The sequence below is a fragment of the Cygnus atratus genome, chromosome 2 (genome assembly GCF_013377495.2).
Source record: "Cygnus atratus isolate AKBS03 ecotype Queensland, Australia chromosome 2, CAtr_DNAZoo_HiC_assembly, whole genome shotgun sequence".
NCBI lineage: Eukaryota > Metazoa > Chordata > Aves > Anseriformes > Anatidae > Cygnus > Cygnus atratus.
Genome location: NC_066363.1, coordinates 135,445,791 through 135,463,865, shown reverse-complemented (window position 1 = coordinate 135,463,865; position 18,075 = coordinate 135,445,791). Strand labels below are relative to the sequence as shown.

The window sequence follows — 18,075 nt, the reverse complement described above, 5'->3', positions numbered from 1 at the left end:
AATATTGTATACTTAGAAAATTGATCTTTTCTGTGAGCCACTCTGTGCACAGAACAAATGTTTTAATGATTTTATATTGTTACAAAAGTGACAATACACAAAACATCTCCCTTCTTCCTCTTCCTGCCCTATACCCGTTTCTAAGAACTAGGCGTTCTAGAATAAGTTTCATATGTCATTTAAAGACAGTGTTTGTTAAATATTGTAAATTCACAGCATTATTATCTCAGTCTACATTCTAGTGTACTACCTCTGACTTGGAAAACAGTAGGCTTAGCTAACAGCAAAATACTTGGAAAGGGACTGAAATATGTTTTGGAAATGTCCCTGTTCCAGGCTGGTATGAAGTATAATAGTGGCTGGCTGATCATGGCTGTGAATATGAAGAAGGAAGGCAATCAGGAATATTATGTTCTATCCAGTATCATCAAAATGGAGTTTGGCTGAATGTACATTGTTTATTTAGGTGGCATCCAATATTTTTCCATCATACTTATTTTTGAATCAAAGTGATATACAATTAGCTTAGCAGGAAGGTTAAAAAATGTTGTGTATGTTGTTGTTGTTTGTTTGTTTGTTTTGTTTTTAAAAGATCAGACACCTGAGTATTCTAGTGAAAGGAACTTTAGAAATGTTAAAAGGAGAACATTTTCTTGTTTCTGGCAGATGAGAAATCAATTTTTTCAAGTTATAGCTTATAGCAAATGCCAAGGTATTACTACCAAGCTGTAACAGCTGTTGAGCTGCCAGATGATGTATTTGGTTGTCTTCCAGAATTTGCTATTATAATCACGAAACAGTGCTTTCTTTTTGCTCCTGATTGCTGATCTCGATCAAGCATTACCGTGCGATGCAGTATGTTTTCACAACATAATCTCCTCAGTTAGTGCTGTGTGTCAGGTTTTAATGAGAAAAAGTAGATTGCCTTTTTTGTTTAAAGGATAGATTATTAACCTTTTGAGTTCTATGTTTTCTCCTTCCCTTCTTATTAAATTTTACTTTTTCTTTTCATTTTACTTTCAATGACATGACCTTTTAAAAGTGATGTTCTACCTGGAGACTTTTGCTGTACAGCCTAGTTCTTTAGAAATGTACAAGTTTTACGTGTATCTCTTACAAGTGAGAAGAATATGTCCTTCAGACTATGTTTTGTTTCATTTTTATCTTGAGTAATTATTACTTTAAAATGATGGAGAATAGAAAAGCATATGTGTAATCATATGTGTAATGAATACCAAATATTAGTGAATAAGGAGAACAAGAACAGTTTATACTGTACAAATGTGTTCCTGCATATTTTTGTAGAATGCCAGCTTTGTTGCAGTTTGGAATGACCTTTGCCATCAAAGTGCACATGTGCTCTCCAGGTCATGGGGTGTTGTGTTCCTTGGGTTGTGCTAGTTGCAATGTCTTAGGTGTCTTAGGTTTGCAATTCTGCCTCTGCCTTTTAAACAAACAAACAAACAAAACAAAACAAAACAACAATAACAACAACAACTTTAAAATATTGTCTTCTGGCTGTTACATTTCTTGCACACATGGGCCATAAAATCTGATTCTGATTGCCCCCAAACAGATCTCGGTTGTTTTCCTTGCTTCCTAATTGCTGACAAAAGCTGGCAGAGCTTAAGCAAAAGGGAAGGGAAGGTGGACACTTCTCCCTACAGGGATGTGCTTGTGAGGCAAGGAAGGCAATGCCTTTGTATACAACCTTCTCGCTGAGCTTATATAACCCATCAGGTTATGTACAATTCTGAAACTATTTTGAGGCTAAATGCACGTAATTGTTTGTTTCCTAATATTCAGAGTTTTGCGTATGCGTGAGCTCTTCATTTGGGAAGGTATTGTCACAGCTGTCACTTCATATTAGCAAAGTTATCTGATGCTGGTAAACAACATGGTTCACCTTCCTAAGGGTGAGGTTTTAGTGTTTTTATACGATGTAGGCTCCGATTCTGTACTGTGACAGTTGACTAACTTCAGTTTGTGTTGAAAGAAAAGTGGTGTAATTACAGTGCAATGCAATAAGTAGGCAGCACTTTAAATAGAAATGGCCAAGACTCTTGTTAAATGTTTGAGAAAAAACATATATATGTGCACTCTCCATTTATTTGTTTATCCAGGTTTCAATACACGATATAGTAAGTATGCAGCACTTCAAAATATATTAACATTTTCCTATAAAAGCTAAGTTGCAGGTAATAAAAATACTGTAGAGGAGATATAACCTTATCATACTTATAGAAGTACAACCTCTCAAGGAAAGAGGAAAATTTTATACATTTATGAAAATGCCATTTACAATATTTTTTTTTTTAGTACTCATTGATACCTCTAGCATTGTTTTGCACTGGGGTCCAATTCATGGGAAGAACAACCACTAGATATAAACTAAAGTATTTAGGGAAAGAGGAGGACTGAAAAACAGAGAAGGGATGTAGTCCTCAATATCTATGAAGATAATGAAATTCCACTGTTGTGTATTTCACCATAAGAGCTGACAACATTTGCTTTAAAAAAAAAAGCCTTATAAATGACATAAAACTTTCGAGAACTGATCCCCTGGAGATCCTTCACATTTCATCGCTGGCATACTAATTAGCTTGTCTTGTCAAACTTTGATTGCCTTGTCATTTTAATGCAAGGTTTAAAGTAACAAAGTTTCTTTCAGTCACTGCCATTTAGTACTTTTTAATTTCCCCAATGAGAGATTTTATCCATGTTGATAATGTCAGAGAAGTAGCTAAGCACTAATAACTATCAAAAGTTAGTTCAAGCAGAGTGACCATGCTAGTATTCAATGTAATATTTGCTCTTTAAACATGTTTAAAAATTAAATATTGTAAAAGAGCTATTGTGCTGGCTCTGTTTGTATACATGACACTAATGCAGACAGTGCCAAAATACATGGTGTGTCTTTGACAAGCAGGACCCCTGTCTTAAGAAATAACTTGGAGAGAAAGCAATCTGTTGGATGTTTCTTGGTTTTTGGATACGACAAAATTCTTTATAGCGGTACCAAAAAGGGAGCCTCTGAATTTTCTCTTTGTGGTTGTTTTGTTGCCCCCAGAGGTCGTGCTGATGGAAGCCCACCTGGAGGTGACGACCAGGTGGAGTAGCAAGGACTCTATGCTGTCGGTGCTGACTCAGCTCTTAGAGGTGCCAGTGGGAGGGTGGCAAGGGGAAAATGGTTTGAGGAGTGTTCAAGTTCAGCCCCAAATAGCTGGGGTTTGTATGCAGAGGCCAAAAGTAATGGGAAGTCTTGAAGAGATATTTTTTTCACAGGTTGCAAGAATGAATCTGTGGTCCAAGGGATAGATGATGAAATCTTCTCTACTGTTGAAAAGCAGACACAAGTCTGAACAGTAGCATTTTACACCCACTTGCAAAGATGTAATCAGCTGCAGAATACCACTCCATAGAGAATTATTAGCATCATAGTACATTGATTGAGCTAAGAAATAAATGTTTCTTAGAGAAGTGAAAGCTCTCTGTCTGTCATTCTTCTGCATATCTGCTTAATCTATTGTTTAGCTAGCTAGCTCTCTATTAAGAGTTTATCTCATCTGGAACAAGTTATGTATGAAGAGATAACAAAACATTCCTAGTGTATTTTGGCAAAGGGTGTTCTCTGATTTCATGCTGCTCATAATCTGCTAAGTTAGTGGACTCTGTTTGCCAAGATATGTTGGGAATACAGTTTCATAGCTTTGCAGAAATTAAGGCCACAAGGGACTATTAGATCATTTGATCTGGCCTCCTATATACTACAGATCATAAAATTTCATCCAGATACCTTCTAGGAAATCCAAGCACTTTTGTAGGCCCAAAGTACTGGGTCTTCAAACCAGTTTAAGTGCCTCACAAAAAGAGCAGGGCAGCTTAATGTACCACCAATGAGCAGTGTGATATATTCCCAGTGCTCCCAGCAGTCAGATTTTGATCCCTGACCTTGAAATGGAAGGGAGAGAGGAAAAAAAGCGTACAAAGTGAAAAACAAAATCACATTGCTCCCATCTGACCCTGGCCTGACCTGTACACTTAAGCACAGTAATCATGGTGACTTTCAGCATGTGAACAAGAGGCACCAGGCGGGAGCTTAGGAGGATTTTCTGTACCATCTCTGAGCAGAAGTCCATCTTTCTTAGGCTTTAGTATCTGGCTATGACCAAGCTCTAACACTTCAAAGGATAGTTGAAAGAAAGGAAGTCCAACAATAAAACATCATATCCCAGCAATGGAATCAATATAATTGAAGGGAAATTTATTGGAAAGGAAGGAAACTCATGCTCTGATCCTATATAGAAAAGTCTGAAGCACAGAAGCATGAACTGTCATTATTTTTGACAATCTGGTCCTCCAGGGATTCAGAATGTAGCAGTGACCGTGAAAACAATTCCAGTCTTCCCAGACCCTGAAGGAAGGGAGCAGTCTGGAGGATTTTGTTCACCAGATCCAGGGCTAGCAGCCAGGACCTCCTTTCACACGTGCCCAAGTTGAAGTATTCTTCCCAATGGCTAATTGTTTTTATTTTTATTTTTTATTTCTTTGAGAAACCTTGCTATAAAAGACACACAGCCATGGAAGTCCATATTCTCCCCAAGAGGTTACTTGAACGTTCATTCATTCTTGTTCCTAGGAAATTACATCTTATTTCAAGACCGAGTTTATCTAATCTCGGCAGGACCTTGAGAGGTTCTTGTAAACAAGGTAGAAGGACCCCACATTGTGAAGCATCTTACTTAAATACAGGTATATGGCATATAGTTATGTAACCAAGCTACCTCTCATTCTTCTCTATAATAAAATAAATAACAGTCATCTTCTTACTGGAAATCCCCCTTTCCACATCTAGAGATCGCACTGAGGGAGTGGTTACCTCTTAAATCGAAAGACCTTTTTAGAGTCACAAGCTTTCAAGGCAGAGTCTTCCATTTTGTAAGTACTGCCTTTGTAAGAGCTACAATAACACTTACAATAGCTAGTAGCATCTTTGTAGTACTACAATATTACAATTATAACTACTATATTATCTTGCATTTAGCTATGTTAAAATGAATCCTGCTTTGTGATCATATAACCATCTGTTTTAGATGACTTTGTAGTAGTACCTTGGTTTCATTATTTGAGACCATAATGGTTTTTGTAACATCTGAAAATCTTAATGGTAAAAGTTTATAACATAAAAATTACTGATAAAAGTTAGTAAATTACTTTTGTTACCTTGCATTAGATGTTAAATGTCTTGTTAACAAGTAAACATTCATTTTTAGTTCTTATTTTTTGAAATTCTAAAAAATGGTCACAGTGAATGCCCAGCTAAAGTCTTCCACTTAGAAATTATATGGGATAAGAAGATTTATTTTTAAGTCCATGTAAGTTTTATTTCTAAAAAGACAAATATCCTTGGTCCATGTGATTTTCTTTTTATCCCTTTTCAGAAATATTTAGGAATAGTTTACCATTTCAGAGACAGAAATTTGTAGTACTCTTTCACCTAGATTAAGATGGTGTCACATAAATATATATATATACACACATATATATATATATACACACTTCTATTTGAAGGACAATAAACAAATAAGTTAACATGTAAAAAATTTAAAATTTCCTGAGTGTGGTATTTTGTTATATATGTGGTATATGATACTGTTATACACAGTGTCCAAATCTGTGCAACTATATTCAACATATTTTCCTCACCTAGTCCCCCATTTTTTTTCATATCCTGATTAATCTTATTTAGATCCCAACTCTGCAACTTATTCCATCAGGTTGAATCTGAGGACATTACCGGAGTATTTTGGCATGAGAGACATAAAACTGACAAAAATGATAGGAGAATTAAATCTACGGTATTTTGTAATGGCATGTGTTTCCTTTATGGAGAAGTTTCTGACAAACTTAACTAAGCTGCAATCAATAGATTTCTGCAGAAATTCTAAATTTGAGAGAATATAGTAGAAAATCGTGTTCCTTTTAAAAGCTTCTTTGACTGTACTTTGGAATTTGAGAGCAGGGATTTTATTTCCTACTGTTCTGTACCATGTTATAAAAGAAAAAAGAAAAAAGGAGAAAAAGCCCTGTGATCATTTTAAGTTTATTTCTATAAGACTTCTTCTTATTGGTTAATTATTCATGGTGAAATCCTCAGAATAAATGGATTTTGCAGAGGGATGATAGGGATGATCCATAAAGTGCAAGAGAAAGGGAGGTATATATGCCAAGCGGGGTGTATTTTAACATTTCATTTATATGCATGGCTTAAAATACAAATAGCAAAGCCTGATAAGTATAAAACAAATTAGAATGACAATATGTACTGTTGTTGCACAGACAGTGTAGTGGTGTAGCGTCTCATTTGCTACTTACATTGCAAAATGTATGTTTATAAAAGTTCATAAACTGGATACAATTCTTAAGAGACTGCATATCCCTAGCTAAGAGCCAGGCATCCTTTGTTAGACCATTTATTTTAGATTTTTGTTACTTGGCCTTCTTCAGTAACTCAGAATTAAGGTGCTTGCATAATTCTCAAGCTTGGAATTTCAATAAGGCTTGTCATTCCCAGGGTTAATAAATACTGATCCATTCACCTACATCCTAATGCCTGTGTAAGGAAAGTAATGTTATCTTGGTGTTATTTGCTGTAAAACTTAGGCAGAGAGAAATTAAAGAACTGCTCCCAAGCAGTTATTGGGCAGCCTGAGAATAAAATCAAGATTTTCCCAGTTTTGCATCCCAGAAAACAAATCTTTAATGCAAACATTCCCCCCAGGTTTTGCTGCTGCTACCACAGTATTTCATAAGGGAGTCTGGGGAGAAGGGAGAGGGTAGGTGGCCTGATTGTAGAGCAGAAAACATGGCAAGTGTGACATCCAAACAAGGGAAAAAACTTTTAATACTGGAATGAATTTGCTGTCTGTGTCAAGTGTGAACGGTGCCTGCATTGTATGGTTTTGTTGTCCACTCTCCTGAGCAGATGGAGCTTGCAGTTGTATGTCACTTGTTTATTACATCCTCTTAAGATTAGTAGCTGTGTGGCCAGATGGGTCTGGGAGCACAGCTGTGGATACAAGGAAATAAATGAAACCTGTCTGATGCTGCCATGCCCTTTTGTGAGATACTGACGTGTTGTAACTGCAACAAAGCAAAAATCACTTTCCTTTAATATATTAGTGAATTAGATGTATTTTTTTTTAATCAAATCATATAAAAACAGGAGGGTAAGGCTCAGAGAATGGGATCAACTCTAGGAGGAAAATGTAGCTGAAATCCTTAGCAAACAGCCTCAGCAAATTTACAGGAACGATTTTAATGTAAAATAAATTTAAAGTGCATATCAATTAATCATCCATATAAAATGTAAAGCAAAGGTTTCTATAGAACAAAGACTTCTATAAAGCTTACACCAACTAGGCAGTAGTATTTCAAAGTTTATTAGACGGCATATGTTGAATTATTGATCCAACATTCTGATAAACTATATAATGCATTCATGTAAATGCAAATGAAATGCTGTTCTATAGAAGAATGCCAGATTATGGGCTAGACTTTAAAAAGTGAAGCTAACACACTTTTAACTCCTTCATGGCAGTGGACATGCAAAGTCAGTCACAAAGCTACCACGAATCTGGAGATCCTGGATGGGACTTGTCCTGCAGTGTAGGTCTCTACACCTGACCCATCATCTACACTCCCTTCATAGTCTAAGGGGAGAAACAGGCATTTTTAGAGGGTGTCCCTGTGACCTTGTTTAGATTTCTTGTTTAGGACACAAGGAATCTTACACTGAAGAGGGTCAGATCCTCTCCTTCACCTGAAAAGGTTGCCTTATTGTCTAGGTGAGGTGTAGGCATCTCCTTTCTGTCCCACTGGCAGAGTAAGTTTGATGTAAGCATCTTCTGTACCAATTCAGATTAGTTGCTATAAATGCATTAAACTCTTTCTCTCCTTTTAAGTATATGGGTGGGTTGCTCTGATGCAGATGATTTGTAGGTTAACATGAAGCTGAGATTCTGAGGAGAGATTATTCCTTCTTTTTGTAGGGGGTAGGTGATTTGTGGGGGTGGGCAAACTGACCTGTTCCTTATGAGTACATGATTTCAAAAATCCTTCATGATGATAGGTAATGAAGCGGCGCATGCTGTTAGCTGTGGAAGTGGTACTTACTGTGAGCTGGAGGAACATAGGGGTTTTTCTCAAATTTGTATTTCTTCTTTTATTGTCTAACAAAATGAGAGTCAATGGTAAAGGGAGTGTGCTGTGCTTTCCTGGAAAATAAAAACTTAAAAATCTGAAACACTGCAACTTTGCAAGAAGTAGTGTTATAAAGAGGACGATCACACTCTGATTTGTTATATCCAAGATCTAAAGCTGGAGCTTAACAGAGTCCAGCCTTAAGATAGAATATGATGATAGGCAGTCACATAGTGAATATGACGTTTAGTAGAAAAACATTTTTTTCTGATTCTGAAAGCTGCTATAAATCATGTATACTTTGGAAGACTCTTTTATGTTAATTAAGGAAGATGCAGCAAGTTGCAATATTTTATGGGAAGAGAGGCAAGTGCAAGTGCGAATTGTTGTGCTTTTTGCCTTATTGAAGAGAGGAAAGAAGAAAAGTTTCATCCAATTCTGAAGGATTTTGTAGATCCATATTGTAAAGTATGCCAGGAGGTTGGGAGGTAGAGGTAGCAATTTTCATTGACTTCCACCATACTGTGTTTGCTTCATTAAAAAATTACAAATTTGTTGGCAAAAAGCAGTAACATATTGCTAGAAAACATCAAAATTCACAGTGTAAATTCATAACTTAAATTTGTGTTCAAAACTGTGGTTCATGAATTCTGTTTTCTTTTGAAAAGGAAGGGATGGAATAATAAAAGGACATAAAGCTCCTATTTCTAGGTCAGACCAAGATCTTTGAGCCAAGTATCTTCTTTCTGGCAGTGTATCAAACTCACCAAAATCTTTATTAAGTGAATGGGTTTTATAACACTCTGAATTGGTAATCAAAAAGAAGAAATCATTAAAGTATTGACACATTATGCAGAGTCTACGTCTGGTGTTATTTTGATGTGCGCTATAGAGGGGAAGTAACATTTATTTCTTATTTATCTTAAATTATGATAGTGTTCCTAACAGTTTTTGTTTTGCTTTTTTTTTTTTTTCTGCAGGAAGTTGCCCTTGTCCTTGCAGCTATATTGGTATTTTTGTTGGCTTTCTATGCTTTCTTTTATCTTAACATTTCCAATGAAGTTGACCTTGATCTGGATCCAGATGAAAACTAGCAGATGCAATGAATCTATCATCACGATTTCTTCAGCTTGAACAAGACTACGTAGGAATACACAGTCTCTTCACTGTGAGACAGTAAACAATGCCATTTCTTGCAGTCCAAATTAGTAAGTTTTGCAATACATCAGTTGCTTCTACATTCCAGATCTCCAAAATAAACGAAGAACACTCACGCCCGGCAAGTATATTTGCTTAACGCTGAAGCCAGGAGCTGCAGTACAACACATGAAGTTTATTGTTTACATTATTTTTTCTCAGGCAGAGAACTTTGATGTCAAAAGACAGGTGCTATTATTATCATGGGTATTGATGCTGACTTCACAGGAGAAGAATCTGCCTTGAGTAAATTTAGGAATCAAAGCTTCCTAATAGCCAAATTAAGTTCCTTTCCCTTTCCCAAGAGGAAGCAGAAATACCAAATAAAATAATCTTTTATTGTTTAATATTTAAAGTATATCAAAAAACCCTCAATCTTTCTCTCCCTTTTAATCTTTCTTGTAAATGTGTGCGCACACATGCACACACAAAGATGGAAGAAATTGTAGGAAAAAAATATCTTTTTAGAAGCAGTCTGTCACCTCCTATATGGACTTAATTTTATGTCATCCCAGATTCTGTGTGCCCATATATCTACAGTAATCTTTTTCATTCTTTCGCCAACTGTTCAGCACACATGTGTTCTGTCAGAAATGGCACCTGGATGACAGAAGCTCTAGCATTCGCATATGCCTCTGAAACACAGTTCTTTGCCTCCTGTGCTGTCTGAACTAGTGTAAATAGAAAGTTCAGTCGATGTTGGGTTTAATTAGTGTATTGCTCTATTATTAATATAAAGTCAAAAGTATATTTTAATTATACTCTTCCTGTTGTTTGTGGTATCAACTGGCTCTACCTGTGAGGGGGATGTTGTAAAAAATTCTTTGTGGTTATACAATCATTTTTATCATCAAACTAATGTGTGAAGTTGTCAGTATTAAGAGGCTTTTTTTTTTATGTACACTTCTAATAATTGGGAAAATCTTGGCTCTGTGTCATCCTTTAATTTTCACAAAGTCTCTTTCAGAATATGCAGTGTAGATAACATTTCTGATACCTTTGATAACCACAAGCAACTTGAAGAAGTTGGTATGTCAAAACAGCTGCAGGGAGCTGTTAAATTCTGCCTTTACACTGTTCTGCTTCAGCTTCAGCATATTACTGAGCTTATGGTTTAAAGGTTTTGGTTTGATCCTTTAAATTTGTGGTCAGTCTTTCTCTAGTTTGGTTTTGTTTTGAAACCAAGAAGAGCATGGAACCATTAGTGCTGAATGTGCAAATGAGTTAGGCAGATTAACTTCCAGAAAAGCTACTATAATTCTGAAATTTTGTTAGCAGACTAGCTTGGTTGTGTCTTTGATACTAGTCTGTGGGCTGAAGGTTAGGTTTAATTGTAAATGAGACATTTACTGACTTGTTCCAGAAATGCCTGAGTAAGATTCCATACACTGATTTTGAAGACAAAGGCATACCAAATCCTAGCAACTATTATAATGGAAAATATATTTATTTTAAATTGACACAGTCCCATTATCACCACTTAAGGAACTTAGATCAATGCAGTTAATTTTTAAACCATACAGTAACTATGACCATATACGTTATGACTCTCTAAGGATACACTTCTTATCTCTCGTACTCCTCATTCCCTTTATGTAATGCAAAACAACTCCTCTAGAAATTCAGAGTACAACCGTCTTCCAAGAATATGAAAGGGAAAAACATACACATGCAAATATTTCTCATTTTCTAATTATGACTGTTACAGACACAAAATCTTAACATTTATACATTCATATGACTTATAGGCGGCTAATACTCTTATACGTGACCAAACGCTTACCAACATGTTGAATTTATGGTGAAGCATTTTCTGACACATGGCCCGCCTTTCAGTGCAGAGAAAAGCATATCACAATCTGTCTTCTTGGATGTGACATGCCGTTCATTTCACCAGTGCCACACCACATGTCACAGAACCTACAGACCTCTCCTTTTACTTTGCATGAGCAATTTTCTTGTTCCATAAAATGCTGGAAGGATTGCTTTCTTAATGTGTGTATGTAGCTCCCTGGGTGGTCTGTGGTCTCAGAATGATGTGTGGTTATCCCCATCATGCAAGTTGTCTCGTAACTTGCTTTCTGAATTGGTTACATTAAAAAGCATGCTATTCTTACTGTCAAATTTATGAAGTTCTTAGAACATGAAGATCTCATTTCCCATAATTATGACTCATAGACAAAATCTGAAGTGCATAAATGTGTGACTGAAGCAACTTTCCTGTTTTGTGGCTTATCAGTCCATATTGCCCACAAGTGCCATAGTTTGCAGTTTGTCTGTTGGCTTCATTAAGGTTAGGCCTTCTCATTTACATGAAAGATATTTTCATGTAATGAGAAGATTTTCTGTTGCTTAAATAAACTGGATAGAGTTCTGTTCAGTGTACACAGAAATTCCTGGTAAATATTGCAGCAAGCACACTGTGTCTCTTATCAGCACAATAATTTCTAATGGAACCATGTCAATATGTTTTTAAAGCTAAAAGCTTCCACCTTTCATAAAATTTTTCATTCCTGTTTTTCTAAAAGGCACAAGCACAACAACATTAACAATGAGTTTGGATTATGAGCTTACTCATTTATGAATTCGCTGAAATTACAGCTGATTTACTCAAAGAAGATCATAATCTAACCAGAAGTTATTTTTACTTTCTAGTGACCATACCTGGTAATTTAGGATAGGGACTGATTTGAATCTTGCAAACATGTGGCTTATTTTGCTCTTAATTATATCACAGACTGAAATATGCCTCCTTATTTTTGGACCATCTATCTTTGTATGAGTTGCTTAGTGCCTATGTTAATAATAAATGTGTTTGTATTATCTTTGTGCTCTTATTAATGTTGGAGGTGTCACATTGAATTACATATACATTTTAAAGGACACTAAAGCAATCTGGACAGCACAATGTTCAAATGTGCACAGTGATATTCACCAGCTTTAGAATATTTGTATTATTCTATACCTTTCTAACCTCTGAGCTCATATTCAAACTAAGTGTAGCCTATGAATACTTAAAAGACAATAAAGAGAACTTCCCTTGGCATCTTATCCAATACCAATACAGCAGATTTTCTGTAGATGAAGTTGTTCCGTGTAGCTCCCATCAACTTCAGACAAGTTGACTTTATTATAAAAGTGATACTTTTATACACTTGCTTCAAAGAAAGATTGCTGATCAAATCACTTACACAGCAGCCGTGGCTTGACTGGGTAGGTTTTTTCAAGGGTATTTACCTCTGGGAACAGGGCAGACTTCAGTCTGCTTGTGGAGTAAACAGAGTTTCTTTCAGGCAGAGGTTGTGGTGGAGATGCCTGTACTGGGCCCTCACGCAGTGGGTGGGAGAGGATGTCCCATCTGGAAGAGTCTCTGGCTAGGAAGGCACGACAGCCTTCCAGCAGTGATTTTGCTCAGTAAATATTTCCTCAGCAGTTTTTCTTTTCCCTTTGATCCTACAGAGGCAGAACCAGCATGTAGACCATCTCAGGACAGAAGCCTCAGTATAGCAGTTTTACTAGTGCTGCTGGTGAGCATTGCCAAGGAAAGGCTTTAACTCTATTTCCTAGAGTCCATAAATATATTTTACTGGAAGCTTAGGAGGCATGTTAAGCATTTCCCTAATGGACCCTAGAGATGTATTTAAACTTTTGTTGAAGAACGCTTTATTTAAACTTCACTGTTGCATATCATATGGACATCATGTGATTCAGGGTATGTCATAGCTCCTTCCATTCATCAGACCAGCTTGTAGCAGGGACAGCACGTACATAACTGCAAAGATGTACAACACCAGCAAACTCATCCTTTCATTTAGGTATAATCTAGAATAGTTGACCTAACAAGCTGTGTTTGGAAGCAACTTCTAAACAACCCAACTAAGCGAAGGCACAGTGGAAGCCCTACAAAACTACCCATCCCATGTCCATGAAAACTGCTACCAAGAAAGAGGCTTTTCTGCTGAATTAGGGCCAAGTTTTGAATGCTGCCCCTTCGGAGAGGAAAACGTTGCTAGCAGCTCCCAGTAGAGTGATGATTCATTTTGCTCTGATGTATGGGATTGTGCCTATAAAAGGCACAACTGAGCCAACTGGTGAAGGTCAAATGCATTTGGGACAATTTTCTGTAACGTACTGTACTTGAAATGCAGACTATGCAAGTTAGTGTGCCAACAAACAGGATACTACAGATCTTGATCGCATTTCAAGTTTTACTTACAGTAGCATAATAATTAGTGATGCTTATGACTAAGAAAATAACAATATGGCACATCAATAAGACAGCAGAAATGTGACGTTGGAACTGCTTCTTAAAAGATTTTGTGGTGGATTATGCCTGCACTTTGGGAAATGAATCCATGAGATAAATAAACTGGCAAAGATTGTCTGTGATCATATGCTTACAATATTTTTCCCTGAAAGAGCTGACGCTGATATATCGCGGCACTTTTCCCCATCATCCTCTTAGTTTGCTGTAATACATTCTTTCGTAGATGTATTTCTACACTTTTCCAAGAGTGAAGAAATATTTTTTTGTAGTTTATCAATGCATTTAACTGACAGAATCCTCTACTCTTCTTCCACCCCCACCCCCCCTTAATCAGAACCAAATTGGTGGGGAGACAGCCAAAATGTTAGGTACCAGTGTCTCTCAAGCAGATGTCACACCACTATTTTTTAGCTCGTTTAAATGAATAAACATGTTAAACTGTGAAGTATTACATTTTGGATTTTTTCATTTAAAAAAATGGGACAATCTGTTTACTGTCCTTAATTGAGACAACAATCCTGGTGGTTGCCAGTTTTGGCAGTTTTAACGATGAACTATAAATATTGGGACAAATCAACTAACTGGTGATTGTGAAGAATAGTTCAAGTAGAAGCCTCATTTTGCATGAGTACTTTTTTCAGTGCTATATATTTTTTCTAACTTCTATAATTGTTATACTGTTTTTGCATGTTAAAGCCACAAATAAATACATGACTAGTCAAACGAGAGTCCTGATTCCCTTGTCTTATTCTTAGTCACTGAAAAGCAGATAAAAGCTGACAGCTTATCTAGTTTTTCCAAATTCTTCCCAAAAGGTGTTTGTTCTGGTCAGTTTTTAGGTATGGATATTATGAGATATGAAAAGCTTCATTTTGCTGCACCTTCGAAGAAGTGAGCAGCATACAGATCTTTGGGAGTCTGCCATTTCACAAGGAAATTGTAGGAATTTATAAAGCAGAGGCACAGGAGGTAAGTATGGAGTATGGTGACAAACTGATGTCTTTGTCCTATCACAGCCCCCCTGGGAATGAGAGTGGAAAGAAAAAGAACAAAAATGGCCAGTTCTTCCAGCAGACAGCCACCATGCAAGTCACCATGTTGCTGGAGAAGAGGGTGGAAGAAATGCTAATTCTGATGTCAAATCAGAGCTCACTCAACTTTTTATTTTTTGTAGGGAAAAAAAAAAAGGGGGAAGGGGAGCAGGAGGAAATAAAGATGTCTGAAACGAAGCAGCTTCTCGCTGGATCAATGGTTCATATATTTAAGTAAGGAATAAACTGGGTTTGGTAAATTTACACCTGGCTAACTGTTGCTACCTTCACATTAAAAACAACAACCAACAAAAAAGCCAAGCTAAAGTAGCATTGTGTGTCTGCTATTGAGTTAAATGTAAATGTTCTTACTGATATTGGCAATGTCTTCATTTCTCTGGAGACACCTTCTTCTCCTGTGATCTGAACAGCAGAGAGGACAGACAGGGAGGGAAATGGCCGGGGAGCCCTTTTGCTGATTCTGCACTCCTCAAACATCACCCCTGCTCAGCAGGGAGCTGCTGGTGTTTGGAGTGTACTGCACTCCTGGATTGCTTTGGACAGGCTACAAAAAAGAACAGAGCAGTGCTTAACCTAGAGGGCGAGTCTCCTACCATCACTGGAGCCTGATTTGTTACCACAAATAAAGAGAAGCTGAGAGGTTGAGGCTTTTTACTTTTATTTATTGGGTTCTCAGAGAGGTGCCAGAAAAGTCTTTTTTTGTTGTTGTTGTCTGTTTGAAACTTGTTTCTGCATAGTTGTTTGCCTTACTCAGTGTGGGACTGCTTTCCAGTAAAAGGGTGCCAGGCTCATGCTTACTACTTTTGGTAGGAAGTCTGTAGACATTATTCTTTTGCAAGGGCAGGATGAGCTGCCACCTGCATTGCTCTCACCTGGCTGAAACTGAAGAGACCTCAAATAGTTATTACGCTATAATACAGAAAGACCTGCTCTGCTTTGGGAAGGACAGTAAAATCTGAAGTCAGGGAGATTTTTTTTGAGCCTTTCTTACCTCAGGAGCTTTCACACTGGCCCACATATTTAGAGTTCTTATGTCATTATCTGCTTTCTTGTCTTCTGATGGCTTCCTTTAGCTTCTCATTTAAAAAGATGAGCTAAGGTGCTATAGTTTTCTAATTAAAGCAGGGCTGCTTTAATAACTGTAGCATGGGTTCTTGCTGCCCAAATGAGCTTGTGACTGTCCCTTCTTAAAAGTCAGATGGTCGTATCTGTGTTTATTTGTTCATTAACTGTAGCTATTCTCAATCTGCTCGTCTCAGGCACTACTTTACCTTTGTGCCACTGTGTCTTTGCCCTTCAAATAATAATAGAAAGTGCTGAACAGAGAAGACAGTAGAGGGGCTTCTTCAGATTACTGGAGACAGTAGAGAGGCTTCTTCAGGTCTTTGAAGAGCAACATTTTACTTGGAGAGCAACTTTTCATTAATGCAGATAGTGATAGGACAAGGGGGAATGGCTTTAAACTAGAAGAGGGGAGATCTAGTTTAGAGGTTAGGAGGAAATTCTTCACTCAGAGGGTGGTGAGGAAATGTCACAGGCTGCCCAGAGAAGCTGTGGGTGCCCCATCCCTGGAGGTGCTCAAGGCCAGGCTGGATGGGGCTTTGGGCAACCTGGTCTGGTGGGAGGTGTCCCTGCCCATGGCAGGGGGCTGGAACTAGATGGGCTTTAAGGTCGCTTCCAACCCAAACCATTCCATGATTCTATGATTACCAAAGCCACAAATTCACTTAAAGTTGGGCAACCTATGTTAGGAAAATTTTTCCAGATTTTGAGTATGAAAAGCAGCCCTTTAAAACCTGCTGTATTCCTGTGAATGTTATTTAACAGTCTTCACACTTATACATGAAGACTTGTGAGTTCACATTAAAGTAAGGCAAGCTAAAAACATGATTGTATTATTCATGACAATACTGCAGATTTATTTATTTGTTTATTTCTCATAGACATTCATCATCTTTAATTAATAGAAAAGCTGTTTTGTTTTGGTTTAATACAGTTTGGTCAAATGTAGCATCTCATTTGAAATGTTACACAATGGTAATTTACCTCTCTTTGCTTAAGGGTTGCATCAAAATAGGAATTACTTGTCATATGTATGAATTTTTCCAAAGACTGTGATGCTGAAATTTGATAATTTCTTCTTGGAAATTTCAGATCTATAACTCTAACAAGAGCAAAGGTTTTGAAACTATTCCTTGACTGCTAATTTTACCTTCTGTATTTGGAAATTTTCGGCTTGATATCATGTTGGAGTTTGTAATTCCTGAAAAACAACTGAAAAGAAAAAAATAAACATGTACGAGACTCTTCACATAGATTGTTTAATCTCTTTTATACACACTGCTATGAATGGACTATATCGGTGGTACAGGGTGATGGAGAGGCGATGCATCTGAGACAATCTGCAATGTTTCCTTTGATTGCTGCACCCCGAACTCTGGGTGGCAAGTGATTCTGCTACACTACGTTATGCTCCTAGACACAGAAGAGACATGTCACTAAATGAATACTGTGTGCAGCAGAAGATAGCTTCTGTTTTGTACATCTTCATGTAAAATGTACACATAAGGAGAAAGAAAAATACTCCCTGTGAGCAAGGGCATTTGGAAACAGTAATCATTGCTGCAGCACAGGAGACATGCATGGGCATAAAATGTGTTAAATTTAAAAGGTAATATAAATACAGAAAGGAAGTTTTCATTACGATGCACATGTACATAGGATAAAAGTAGGTCTTACTCCTTTGTCATATACTCACTGCCTTAGAGTACAAATCTGTAGAGTAGCTTCCACAAAGCTGTTATCCCTCCTATTCCACCACTAGTTTGGGGATCTTCATTGCCAACTCAGAATAAAAAAATGATTGTGTAGTTCCAAGAACTGAAGAAAATTAAAGCATCCTTTTTAAGTATTCAATTATTTGGTTTCTCTGAAAGGGTCTACTGGATGATATGTACAATAACGTAAAATGCATCGTGGTGTACAATAACAAAGAAATAACAACTGACTTTCAACTGATCAGCTAACAGCGGAGCAGGCCTAGGGGCCCTCCTTGCTTCCTTGCTGCTTCCTTGCAAAGCCTGGAGATCTGTCACGCCCACTCATCAACATTTATTGCAGTTACCAGCTTTGTTTTTGTGTCCTCTGAAAAGAATTAAGACTTTAGGGTCTTTGGTCTGTTTGCTCAGGTCAAGACTCTTCAGCAGATTTCTTCCAGAGAGTGGTGAGCAGTTTGAAAAGAGACCACATACTCTTACATCAGGTTAGCAAGGAGGTCAGCAAATGATGAAGACACTGAAAAAGTGACTCAGCCTCCCTCAGAGCAAGAAGTATGTGCTGAGATTGTCTGGCAGTGGG

General features: G+C 37.2%; 1 protein-coding gene across 3 annotated transcripts in view; it reads left to right on the top strand.

Moving 5' to 3' along the window:
* The window catches only part of TRIQK (triple QxxK/R motif containing), a 65,706-nt gene extending 48,678 nt beyond the window's left edge, over nucleotides 1-17,028 (top strand). For 2 of the 3 annotated variants that reach the window (XM_050709002.1, XM_035546332.2), the window contains exon 4: nucleotides 9,183-16,893. In XM_050709002.1, coding sequence (XP_050564959.1) covers nucleotides 9,183-9,296 — 114 coding nt within the window. In that variant the 3' untranslated portion in view covers nucleotides 9,297-16,893. Of the gene's footprint in view, nucleotides 1-9,182 lie in introns of all 3 variants that reach the window. The other variant, XM_035546330.2, reaches the window with a different exon arrangement.
* Nucleotides 17,029-18,075: the final 1,047 nt, after the last annotated feature.